Source organism: Microcebus murinus, chromosome 14 (assembly GCF_040939455.1).
Source record: "Microcebus murinus isolate Inina chromosome 14, M.murinus_Inina_mat1.0, whole genome shotgun sequence".
Classification (NCBI taxonomy): domain Eukaryota; kingdom Metazoa; phylum Chordata; class Mammalia; order Primates; family Cheirogaleidae; genus Microcebus; species Microcebus murinus.
In genome coordinates this window covers 20621232-20635296 of record NC_134117.1, presented here as the reverse complement: position 1 = coordinate 20635296, position 14065 = coordinate 20621232, and the positions used below count along the sequence as shown (strand labels likewise).

General features: G+C 38.9%; 1 protein-coding gene across 4 annotated transcripts in view; it reads right to left on the bottom strand.

Moving 5' to 3' along the window:
* SORCS1 (sortilin related VPS10 domain containing receptor 1) overlaps nucleotides 1-14065 on the bottom strand; it is a 500078-nt gene that overhangs the window by 76866 nt on the left and 409147 nt on the right. For all 4 annotated transcript variants that reach the window (XM_076009802.1, XM_076009801.1, XM_012770834.2 and 1 more), the window contains exons 16-17: nucleotides 13223-13353; nucleotides 9985-10098 (exon numbers count right to left, since the gene is read on the bottom strand). In XM_076009802.1, coding sequence (XP_075865917.1) covers nucleotides 9985-10098; nucleotides 13223-13353 — 245 coding nt within the window. The remainder of the gene's footprint in view (nucleotides 1-9984; nucleotides 10099-13222; nucleotides 13354-14065) is intronic.

Here is a 14065-nt window from a genome sequence, read left to right as displayed (position 1 = left end):
AACTAAAGTCAAGTTATAATTTTTATTTACTTGGCATCCAAGCACACCTGTGACTCTCTCTTGGAGAGCAGCTATAGAAGCATGGGCTCACCATCACCACTAGCATCATCAGCTACAGAATATTCCTTTTGTTTGTCGCTGTTCTGACCAATCATCATCTCAGGCTTTTCTGAATCCTGCAACATCAGGAGTTCTGCTTAAATCCAAAGCACGAAGCCACCCCCCCTGGGATTCTGCCACAGAGAAGACTGTTGGTAATTTTTTTTTAAATGCTCATTAAAAACCATTCTGAAACCATTTTATTTCCTGTATGAAATAGCATCACATTAGCCCCACCAGACCTGTCCCTGAAATTTAGAAGAAAATTGTGCTGTAATACAGAGTTCATTTACCCAAGTAAGCACACACCTGCTTTTTGCATTGCAGAATGGTTCTATTTTCATCCCAGCAGCTGTCCATGGGTCTCAGTTACATAAATGAATAATTCATTTAATATGTTATTAAATGGGACTGCTACCTCCGTAATAACAAGGCATCTTATGATTATGTTGGACCTGAGCTCTGAATATTACTGGGATGCATTTAGTTGGTAAAGCATTCTTCAATCTGCCAAGAAGAAAAGTGCTTTGTAATGGCGAGGGAGTCTTTGTACAATTACTGAAAAGGAAACGTTCTGCAAATGTGCCTTCCATGTTACCAACGGGTCAGTTTCTTATTACTTATTACTTACTACAATGGGCAGATAGTGTCTTATTACTCCAGCAACCCCAATTTCAGCTATTCTCTTCCTTCCTATCTTGATATACCTCTGTCATGTTTGCCTTTTTGTCCCTACCCTCTTTGATTTTGCTTCTGTGCTGCCTGGCAGTCTTAAAAAAGGTAAAGGCCATATTTTTCTTTGTGAGTAAAGCTGGCAAAGAGCACTGAAAGTCTTTGTATTCTGTGATTTTTCTATTTAGGAGTTGTTTTATTTTCCTTGTCACTTTGAGGTGGTGATGGTGGAACACAGATGTTTAGGACTGTTCAGTGTACGTTAAGGTGACAGTGTAGTCTAACTCGGAAGATCTCTTCCTTCTCTGCCTTTTGGAATCACTTGGGGGAACTTCTTGAAATATACGGATACCCATGCCCTGTCCCCAGAAATTTTGATTTAATTGAGGATTCTGGGGTCTGTTTGTTTTTGTTTTAAGTTCCCCTGGTGATTCTAGTTTGCAGTTAGGATTAAAGACCACTGCTCCAAAAGTTAAAACTAGTATTGTGGAACCAAACTCCTTGAGTTTCAATTCATGCCCTCTCTTACTATATGAACTTGGGCAATTTAATCAACCTCTCTCCAATCTTTGGATTCTTTGGCTGTAAAATAGGGAAAATTACAGAATCCTTTCATAAAGTTCTTGGGAGGATTCAATCAGATAATACATTTTGTAAAAAGGCTTAGCATAGAGTCTGGCACATTGTAAGAACTTAATACAAATTAAAATATATATAAAAAAAGAAAAAGTTAACATTTAAGTATTAAATATTAACTTACTATTACTATTATTATATACAGCAAGATACCTAAAAATAAAAACTACATTCTCATTTTCAAGATCATCTTAAGATCAAACTCAATCATGCCAATTCCTTTCTTAAAATCATTCAAAACTTCCTACGAGCTTATTCTAAAGAGTAAAGTTCACGTTGAAAGTAAAGGTCCATGATCTGACCTCAATGCATTTTTTCAGCTTCAACTCTTTCCACTGCCTCATATGCTTCCTGAGCTGAGGCCATTCTGAACACTATATGTCTTATTTTGTCCGTGCTGTTCATTCTGCCTGCGATGCCCTTTCCTCCCATCAAACTTCTACTCATCCTTTTAATAATCAGCTTAGAAAACATGTTTCTCTGTGCAGCTGCCCCTCCCCTGTTTTCACAGTAGTTATCACATGTAATGATCAAGACAGAACTGGAACACTAGCTCTTTTGGTACTCTAGGAAGATCTTATTGTCACTGAACGATGGTGTCCCTCATTTGCACTCACAATGGGAAAAAATTAAATGGTTTCATTTCTTGGCTTGTACTATATGCCTTTGCTTTCAAGGGAAAACCTTGCCTTGTTACAATGACATTGGACTTAATGAAGCGGGAAATGAAGCAAGCCTTGGGGACAGAGAAGGGGGATAGTTGTGTATGGCTTAGACTTAAAATCTTCCAAGACCTACCGCCTTAGCAATGCAGATGTGCAATGGGGAAAACAGCTATGTGTGATGTTCATGTGTGCAAATTAAAAGAGCTATATAACTATAGATCTCTAACATGAGTATCCAGGGCTGCAGTGCCATGACTTAACAATTAAGGAAGAGATGGATTCTTCTACCCCTGCACCCAAACTGCTTCAGGGAAAGCAGTAGTGGTGGTAGCCCACATCTCCTGATCTGCAGTGAATAAGGATTGCACTGGGCTTCTAGGCTGGCAGACCTCACTGGTGGCTGTACATTAACCACTGTGACTCTTCATCAATAGACACAGGCAGCCCAAAGATGGCCATTGATGCTTTAAAGGGGATCGATCCCATGTGACAAGGTATGCTCGGGGTGGCAATGTGCCCACATATCAAGAATAATCTAGGCAGCAGCCATAGCATCAGCATTCAGAAAAAATGGAGTTCCATGGCTGACTGAGCAGGATTTCCAAGTTTATCTCCTCAAGGCAATAGCTCTCGGGACTATTTCCTTTAAATGAGTAAGCAGACCTAGGGGCTGGAGGATAGGCAGATATCAGAAGACGAGGCTGAGGAAAGAAAGCTTTTCTTGCATTAAGCAGGATGGAAGCACAAGTCATTTAATTTAAATGGTAAATGAAATGTGACTTCATTTTGAATACTAGCTTGATGAAATGGGACATATGGCCACACTAAGCTAAATGACTTAATATTAAGAATCATGAGAATAGCTCATAGAACCCACTATCTGAATCAACTAGTTGTACCACTAAGCTGTATGAAGTTTCTTTTTTTCCTTTCTTTTGACCAACTGTAGTCCAAGGAATCCTAATAATGAATCATTTCAGTTGGTCATGGAAATGTCAGAGCTTGAAGGAAAAGATCATCCATTATAATCCCTTTGTTTTGCACACAAGGAAAAGGCAACCCGGTTTAGAGAGTTGGCCAAGGTTGCATAGGGAATGACTGACAGTTCTGGGCCTTGGGACTATGTTTGGTATTGTCTTGCCACTATGCCACAGCACCTGGGTAAGAATCATTAATGCCTATACTATTGATGTGGATGATAAGAGTTATGCAAGAAAGTGGACTTCCACATATAGTGATATTCACCACCTTCTTCATTTTCCAGCCCCAATACCATCCCATGAAAATATGAAAAACTTCATCTAAAAAAGGTAACTCTGAAGAGTCAACTTCATAGCAAGAAACAATTATTGAGTGTCTGCTGTGAGCCTGCATGGTTCTTGGCAAGCAAACAGCTACACGGGCCCATGCAGTGATGAGTCTGTAAATAATGCAAGTGATTTCTTTTCTGTGGACTTTAAACACATGCACCACTTTTAGGGCCAATTATTCTCCTTGATGCATACTGACAAATCTCGCTGAGTGGAGATCAGACTGAACATCAAAATCTCATCAAGGCACTGGAAACTGAGTCGCCTGGGAAGAGATCAAAGGCCCCAAAGATCCTGAAAATAGAAAATCCAGGAGGATGGCAGGTTAGCAAGGGTCTAAGTGTTTTTATGGCTGAGGTAGAGAGGAATTTTTTTAGTTTTATTTTATTTTTAATTGATACATATTAATTATATATATTTATGGAGTATAGGGTGATATTTTGATACATGCATACATTGTATAATGATCAAATCCATCATTTCCAGCACCTCAAACATGTATCACTTCTTTGTGGTGAGAACATTCAAAATCCTGTCTTCTAGCTATTTTGAAATATACAATATATTAACTCTAGTCATCCTACTGTGCAAAAAGACACCAAAACTTGTTTATAAAAAGCATTTCAAATGTATTATGATAGTATGGAGATGACTATTTGACTATAATTTGTATGTATCTTTTTTACTGAACCCTTTAAATATTTTTATATAGATGCTAAACTTAAGCTATTTTAAAAAATTGTGCTTCTGAGTAAATATCCTCATTGTATCTCAAGAAACTAACCCTGAAGAACAGTAAGAGTTATCTTTGTATATTCTTTTATGAGGGATTAATGGTTCCTGTAAAAAGAAACACCACAGACAGAAATTTCTATACATAGTTTTTTTTAACATGTCTAGAAATATCTCTAGCTTAATAGCAAGAAGAAATATGTCCCTTGAGAAGATTATCTTGGTTTCGTAGAATAAACTAATCCAATGCCCACTTTATTTTATATTTACAGAATCCTTTACCATTGGCATGAAACAAGCAATGTCCTAGTTAATTTAGCAACTTAAATTTGCAGTATATTCCCTGGTTCCAAAACAGAATAACAAGATTTAACCATATATAAGTACAACTAAATGAGCTTGTGCTTGCGTGTGTGCAAACTGTGATATTTATAGACACCAAAGAAGAAACAAAGAGGAATGAATTTGGGATTATTTCTGCGCTACCACATGTAATAAAACATGCAATAAAATACTAAAATGAATGCTGATTTAATTTTATTTGAGCAAAAGGAAACTTTTCAGTAATGAAGCAAATGATTTATTGGTCTGAGTGGTCAGAGGGACAGACGTGTGTTTTGGTGTACAGTGTACATCACTTTCCAATTATGTGACTATGACCTACACAGGTTATTATTTTTGTTTTACAGATGAGAAAACAGGGTCTTAGATTAAACATGCCCCAGATCCCAGTATTACAGTCACTATTCAGCACCAAATACATGTCTGGGCTATAGAGTCATAATAAAAGGAAGTTTTTCCCCTTCTTTTTTCTTTACCCTAGAGAAGCCCTTATATGGTAACTATTGGTGAGGGTACACGCATTGTGTAAAGTGATTACTGTGTGCTAGGCATTGTGCCACATGCTTTATATAATGTATCACATTTAATCAAACCCTGAAGGCAAATAGCAAAAATTTTATAGGTTAAGGAACTAAGGCTCAAAGAAACAAAGTCACTTGTTAAAGATAACAGTAAATTGCAGAAATTGGATTGGAAACCGTTAATTGTGAAACTCAAAAACTTACTCTTTTTTTCACCAAACAAAACATCCTCCATTATATTTCACCCTCAATCCATAATAGGCTGAGGCCCAATTACCAGCCTCTTGTTTTCCATCTGGATATCAAATGGCTTGCAGAAGTTTTGAGGGCCCAGGGTGAAAAGAAAAAGGGAGCCAACAGTGAAAAACACAGCAGGACTTTGCTCATATGTGGCCTGATGGTGTGGACATTAGAAACCCTAACACGAGTGGACCAAGCAGCAAAACCAATGGTTACAGCTACCTGGAGGGGCATTCTGCACCCACTTCACTTCTTGTTCCACCCAACTTTTCTAAGAACTAAAACAAAATTTGTGTAACCATTCACTTCTACACAATGAATCTGATAAAAATGTTGGCATGTCCTCAAAACAGCATTTCTCCTGGGCACAATCATAACCAATGCTAAGATTTTTCCATCATGGAGAAGTGGGTGAATCTGAGAGCACTGCTATATCACTTAACACACGTGATAAGCTGACTGTGAAAGCAACCATATCCATTTACGAAGTGAGGCATTTAAGAAAGTAAAATATATACATACATTTATATATATGTATATACACACATGCACACATAGACACACACACACACACACACACACACACACACACACACACACACACATATATATAGTGATGTTTGGAGATTTGCTCGTTAACCTTGACTGACAAGGGATGGCTTTTTAGTGGACCCTACTCAATTCTCGCTGTGACTGCATGTCTGCACGATGTGCTATGCTGTGAGGGATACTGAAGTGCCCAGGAGCACCATTTGTGGACGCTTTCACTGTCAGGCCAACCCTGCGCTTGTGATTCCTCTGCACTTCATCCTAGCCCTGAGGCTAACACAGATTCTGTGCTGACTGAGCATGACATGTCCATGACAGGCTTCAAATTGGCATTGGAAACATAGGGTGCAGAGTGGCTATTTAACTCTATCGGCTTCCAGGCACTAGCATCACGGCTTGTCTTGACAAAACTACCAGTGTGGCCCTTTCCAGGGTCACTTCTTGTTCTTTGTGCATGAAGTGACCTCCCTCACCTTATTAATTTAGCAAAGTCCTACTCCCCCCTCCGCCAGCTTTCCTTTGCAGAACCTACTGGCATTTGAATTTTAGAGGACAGCAGTTAATACAAATGAATCTCCACTTTTGTGGGATTCACAGACAGCAGGTGAGCAGGAAGCTAGAGTTTTAACCCTTATGGGGGAGATATTTGGCAATGCCTGATAATCAAGTCTGAGACGTAACCAGTTGGCTGCATGAAATTTGCTTTGCGAGCGAGCAGAAATACCTCCAATTGCCAAAAGAGACTAATTATCTTTATATGCTTTCCTGTAACAATCATTACAGTACGAGAATGTTAATTGCAGCACTGTTTATGGTGGCAAAAAAAAACAAAACAAAACAAAAATAACCCAAATGTCAATGAAAGGGAATAACTAAATATCCTGTAATAGGTAATGTTATAGAATTAAAGAAATGAGATGAAAAGTAGCCCTATATATTCTAACTTGTAAACATGTTTGAGATGCATTTTTGAATGAAAAAAGCAAATACAGGAACAATATACTTAGTAGGAAATTATATATATATATATATCTTCTCAAATTACTTTTACATATTTTCTCTTCACACAATTATTCACTGTCAAATGCAAAGCAAAGTGTTTGGCATCATGCATACCAAACAAATCATAGTTGTATGAAAAAGGGGGCCAGAACTGATCTAAATTGGATTTTTAAACATATAGAATATATCTATATATGTCATTTGTAATTATATATAGCAAAGTGACATCTAGGGTGAGGGGCTGGAGTGACATTCAGAAAAGCAGAAAATTCTTTTAAAATTTCACCTACATTTTACTCCTTGCCAACTCTTGAGTTGGCTACAGAAGCTGCAAAGGGGAATTCAATAGTGTGAGGCTTTCTTGGAAGATGATTTTAGGCTCTTGTCCCAGCTAAAAGTTTTTTGCTCTTAATGCAAAATGTACAGTTTAGATAATAAGCTGATCAGTGGGGTTATATTGATACCTTTCCCCCTGACTTTAGCCTGTTAGGTCCTCTTCAAGTGGTCACTCCTTCACCTATGAGCACCTTACTTATGAGAGGAGAACATTTGACATTCCTGCTTATGGCTGGGATTTATCATATGTTCTGTGCACAAGCCTGGTCACCAATGCTAATGCTTTTCTGCAAAATGTTTGAATGAAATAGATGAAGTAGAGGATGTGGCAACTTAATAAGAATCATTTTGGGTCAGATGTAACCATGTAATACCCTCTGATATAAGCAAACCCCCAGAGTGAAGGTGGATTCCTAGAAGGTAGTGTTGTAATTTTGTGACTACTAACCATAATAACTGCATGGATACACATTTGCATGCCTGAACACTTGTTCCTAAATCATATTTTTTAGCTGAAATTATACTTTTAATTTTATAGGGCATAGACAATAAATCCTTTTTTAATAGAAAATTATAATTTATTCATCTCTGATGTTTTATATTAGTCAGTATTTATAATATCCCAATAAACTGGAAAGTTACAGGTCATGGGCCTTCATTCTGCCTTATTCCAATGATTTGTGTAGCATCTGGAACAACTGTGACCCTTCTGTGCCTCAGCCCTTTCTCATCTATACCAAAGAGAGACTAATATCACTTTCCTGAGTGATTGAGTTAGTTAAAAAAAAAAAAAAATCAATTCTTAAATTAGCTTGAAGGGTTTCCAGTGGTACCTTTACAATGTCTAAACAGGCTGGTACCTACAGGTAATAAAACTCTGGTCTTTGGCATTCCCTCTCCACTAAGTTTAGTTATTTTACAAGCCCTTTTCAATTTCTTTTCCCCTGGTATTATGCTGAAGATCTCACTGATTCATTGCTGTAAAGTATTATTTGTATTTTCTCAAGATTTTGTGTTAGCATTCAATAAATTACATCTCATTCCTTCATTCAAAGATTCTAGGAATCACTAACATCAGAAATAGATGAAGTTTCTTTCTATGTCTTTTCCTGCCTTTAAAAGAATAGCATACATTATTTTTGGTAATCTTTTTCATAATGAAACATATTTAAAATTTTCAAACACAGAATATGTAAATGGAAGTTTCACCTTCTCAAGTAGATTATCCTTACTAAAGCAGGCATGAGCAACGATAAGAGGCTTTGCCAAGTAGAACTGGCTTATTGGTAAGGTTCCCACCTCCATCACCTTCTTCTTTCCTTTTTCTTTCTTTCTTTTTAAAGTTTTAATATCAGAATTTTCATATATGCACAAATACAAAAAAATAGTAGAATACACCTCCATGTGCCTATTCACTCCTCTCCAAAAATGATCAATATCTATCCCTTTTATAATACTTTAAAATAAAACTCAGACAATATGTATCTCTAAAAACAAGGCTGCTTTTTTTCTTAGCCTAACCAAAATGTCTTTATGATACCTAAATACATAACTATAACACCTTAATATCACATGGGGTGGTTAATTGATGTTTCAACTTTACTGGGCCATGGAGTGGCCAGATATTTGGTCAAAAGTTATTCTGGGTGTTTCTGTGAAGGTATTTTTAAATGTGATTAACATTTAAGTCAGTAGACTTAAATTGCCTTCCCTAGTGTGGGTGAGCCTCAACCAATTAAAGGCCTGAATAGAACAAAAGGCTAACAGTTTAACTAACAGTCCCCCTAAGTAAGAGAGAATTCCTTATGTCTGTTGGCATTCAAATTGGGACACTGGCTCCCCCTCGCCCCCTCCCTTTGGGCTTGAACTGAAACACTGGCTCTTCCTGGTTCTCAAGTCTCCCGGCTTTTGGACAGGAACCACACCATTGGCTCCATGGTTCTCAGGCCTTCAGCTCAAACTAGAACTAAACTGTCAGCTCTCCTGGTTCTCCAGCTCACTCACTCACTTTGCAGATCGTGGGACTTACCTGACTCCATAATGGAATGAGCCAATTCCTTGTATCTCTTTCTATAGAAATATATTAACACATCCTATTGGTTCTGCTTCACTGAAGAGCCCAGACTAATGTATCACCTGAACAAATGTATATTCAATTTCCCCCAATAGCTCAAAAATATCTTTTTACGGATTATTTGTTTGCATCAGAATTTAAATAAGTTCTACATGCTATTTTTAAGTTTATAAATATCAATGACATTTGTGGCAAAGTCATGAAATTTTTTTCCTTTTATTTTTATTTCTTAAATAATATTGAATAAGCCCCACGACACAGAATACTGAACACTAAATTTTAGAATCTGATTCCAGGTTTATAAAGATCAGAATGCATGCTTTAAATGTGTCAAGAGAGAAAGTGAAACACATTCTTATTACAGTAGTATACTCCTGAAAAGTCAATGAGCTCCCTTTCTGACTCCAGGCTCCACATCTATAAAACCGGACATGCACACATGAAAGATCTATTTGGCCTTCCTCACCAGGGATGCAGTGAGGGTTAAAGCTGACCTCACACGATTAAGTAGTTTAGAAATAAATGTATCCAAAAAATGAAAAAACATATATATTAATATCATCATCGTCATCTTCAACTAAGGAACATACATATTTCATTTCTTTATTTCCAACTGGTGTCTTATCCTCAGATGAAACTTGCACAATTAGTGAAAAGTTGTGCTGCATTATTAAAATGAACAAAAGCAATTACACAGTGCTATAAGGAAATAAGCCTGGCCATGGATCAGAAGCAATTCTGTCAGAATAACACATGTTCGAGAGCAGCAAAGGCTGGCCTCTCAGGTCACCACCTCTGACACTCACCCAGTACTATTGAGGTAACTCTGTCCCAAGCTGCAATCCTTTGACAGAGAGGATGGATTGAACCAAAATGCCGGCAGACACTGGCCATTGCTGTGCCGCTCATAACCGTAGTCGCTGTTGGGGAAAGAGCAGAGAAAAACCTTTCAGTAGGTGGCAAAATGACAGAAAAAAATTCCATGGTAGTCCACAGCCAACTTCTACTCTATCCAATTAGTCGAAATACAAACATTCCCTGGATCAATGCCTTCTCAACAATATAACTTTTTTTCTCATAGAATATCAATCAATTATTCATGAAAATATCCTGCAGAACCAACAATGCCATTTAAACCCCTTTGACCTGAGAGAGTAGATTATGTTCTCATTAGAAGGATACACAATGCTAATGTGCTTGGGCCCAGGGAACGCCGTAATGAGAAAACAACAGGACATGGTGGGAGCTCAACTCTCAGTGACAGCTCCAAAGCAGAGTTTAACACAGCCACAAGTGGCACAGTACTCATTACTGGTGATGTCTTTGGGATGCTCTTCCAAGACATCTGGATCTACCAAGCAGAGCTGAGCCAGGTCCCTCTGTGCACAAGCCATATGCTTCAAAGTCACAGCCAAAAAAGAAATGTCCTTCAGGAGTGTCTCGAGCATTCCCCTAAGGGAAAGTTTTGTCCTAGGCAGTTAGTGCTGTCAGTGGGGACTAACTGTTTTAAATCTTCTGTCTACTTTGGAAATTTCTCAGCCTCCTTTCCTTCTTGCCTCCAGGGACCTCTGAGTTGCCTGATAGGCTGATATATTTGGCTTCTGGCAGATGAACCGGGGCACAGAGAATGACGACAAATTGCACCTCCACATGCACAGACAAATCGCAGGCAGCGATGAAGCGTTAGTATGAATTGGCCCATCTGTGTAATGGAGGTGAGATGCTGGCACGCGAGCTCTGGAAGGGAGAAACAGGCTCAGCTCAGGGGCCTGCCACCAGGCAGCTGGTACTTAGAATTTTGCACATACTAGCTGGATTTGGTGCTGGTTCAACACAGCATGGGTAGGAAGACTTCATAATTGCTGCTTACAGGACACCCAGTGTTCACTTTAGGGAATTCCTTTACAAATGTTGGAGAATGACAGGCAAGGTCATCTGGGGGATGGTCCAGGGGAGAGCCAAGCCAACAGGGAACATTCAGTGACAATTGTCTTTCATTACATACAGCCAGGTGGAATCACCGAAACTCTAGCTACTGGTAGAAACCTAACAAGGTCACGATGAGCCTTCCACAGTAGTTTCAGAAATCATGCAGCTACGAAATATCCCATTTGACCAGAAAATCTCACAATGGCCTCGTTCAGGGTTAATTTCCCACTTCTCAGGATGCATTTCACTTGGTGGGAGGAGTAGCAGATTCCAATTGCAAATGAATGCAGGATTGGGCCAAGACTGAGGGGTGAGAAGGATGGGAAAGGAGAAGCCTAACTGTTTTCTTTATTCTTTGTTTCCTTCACTCTGGATTAGCTGACAATTGAAAAAGAAAAACAACCACCACCATGACGATGATAACAAAACACTAGCTTTTTTTGTATCTTCAACCTTGTAGAAAGGTTCAAAAAGAAGTAAATGTTTCCAGGAGAAATCGGGAAATTGGGATATCTCACTTCACTTTTTCTCTTTGGTTTTCTATCAAAGAATAAATTTGTTCTCTGCAAAAGCATGGCTATTTCATAAGGCCAAAGCTAAACCACTAATGTAAAATGCTAACTTGCTCTGCAAATCTTCCTTGAAAGAGAGGCAGCAGCAGTCAGGCTTCAGAAAGAGGGATGTGATGAATGACTTGAAATCTCATGGTAGCTTTCCCGGTGAACATATTTCAGGGTGTCAGTCCCGAAGAGTAGAACAGAGATAAAATATTTTTGTCATTGTAATAGAGTGATGTTGCACTGACTGAAACAGAAGTCGCACTTTGGGAGGCCCCTCCAGAATTCTCAGTGAGCTCCAATATAACTGCAACGCTGTTTCCCTCTGGCTGAACCCAGAGGGATAGGCACGGGCTCTCAGCTTGGCTTGCCCACAGGACAAAGGGGAAACAGCCGTGGGCTATCGCTCTGACTGCTGGGAGCCAATTTTGCCAGGCCTTCCCACTACTGTTTATACAGAGACCATCTCCGGGGATCTGCCTTGAAGAAAGGCTCACTTTGGCTAAGATGGGTGATGTGCATGTACCCAGTATCTCAGCCCACTCACTCATATTCTGGTGATTAGTTATGTGACCCATAGCTAGAAATAAATTATTAAAGAATGACTTTCATTCTTATGTAAGTCAAGTTTTAATTCTTTAACATGTACACACATATTTAGGGATTGCTTCCTCTAAAGTAAAAACATATAAATGAATTAAAAAGGAAAGGAAAAACAAAGAAGAGGGGGAAAGGCACTAGGAAGGGAGGTGGAAGTTACCACGGGAGTTGCCACCGACTCATCTTCAGTCATCTGTCAACCTCACTGGAACACTGAACACAGAGAATGAGACAGAGGCAGCTTCACTTGTCTCCACAGCTAGCTTCCTGCTTAGCAAATGTTCCAGGAAGAACGCTACAGTGCTCTGGGTTTAGTTTAACCTCCACACGTGCCAGTACTTATCTAGTTTAAACCAGTACTTATCCACTTTAAACTGGCTTAATTCTAGTAAAGCAAGAAGTTTCTTTAGCACACGGTTCCCAGAGTTACGGACTTGCAACGCCACTGCATCCATCCTAGCACTGAGTCGAGGAATGTCTTCCACAGATCTCATAAGCTGTGGTCAGCTAACCACTGACTGAAAACTCTCAGGGACACAAAACTTACTCTCTTTAAGGGCCATTTCTCCATTACAGGGAACTCTAGATTCTAGAAAGTTTTCATCTAGAGCACAGACGTATTTGCCCTGAAAAGTCCACTTATTGTTTTCAGTGTTGCTGTTTGAAGCAGCACAGGCTGGATCTGGTCTTTTTGTCCTAAGAATCCATGAATTATGTGAAGACAATTACCAGTCATCTTCTGAATCCTCTTTAAGTCTAATTGAACACTTGATTGTCCCATATACACACCATGCACATAGGTAGTAAATGATGATGGCCTCAAGAGGTAATTTTATAGGAACAGGCTTACTGCTTAGCTCAATGTATGTTACTATTATTTCAAATCTAAGCTTTCAGTAAGGGCCATGTGGATGATGTGATATACTGAATGACTCCATGGGATAACTGTGTTGCTCACCAGTCAAAATCAGCCTCCGTGCAGACACAGGGTTCAGATTCCATAGCTCCTGCGTATTTTCCTTGCATACACTTCCGCTCTGATTTTCGCTTCTTATATATCCTTTTTGCTCCCATGATGCATGCTTCCCCCTGTCAGGAGACAAAGATGACACACATGTGGGCACATAGCTTGGACTTTCCCTGTTTCACTTTAGGGCAGTTTAGGGAGATGTTCACAAACTTTAGTCTAATATGGACTTTGATGGCTCCCTTTGTGCTAACAGCATTTTCTTTTTGATGCTAGAGCCCCAGCCCTATTATAGAATTTGGCTATAGAGGTGATTCTAAGAATCACTGAGGTATGTGTCGAAAAACATGCTTAAGTTCTTCTGTATTTAGCAAGCCTGTATTTGGCAAGATGTTAGGTGCAGTGCTATGAAGGGTACATGGATGAGTAAGAGTCAGCCTACAACCAGTGTATTGCCAACAAATCTGTAGTAATTAAGTTCAATTCTCTTATAATGAAAGATTTATAGACTTGGTCATTTATGAGCATATGAAAGAAGAGTATTGCTAAGAAACATGAAGATTCATTTTGCCCCAATTTATTATGCCTCTGCCCACACAACTTTATAGCACTGATTTTACGTTCGTCTACCAGCCGAGAGAGCTAAACTCAGTGTTTTTCCACAAAATAAATAAAAGCTTTGAATATCACGATGCATATGCATCCCAAAGGGAAAAATATCAGTAATGGAAAGTGGCAATAATTTTATTGCTGAGCCTATGAATACAGTGGGTGTTTCTAGGTAATGCAGTACTCACTATCAAACACAGCTTCTTTTGTGTTTCAGAAAGACCA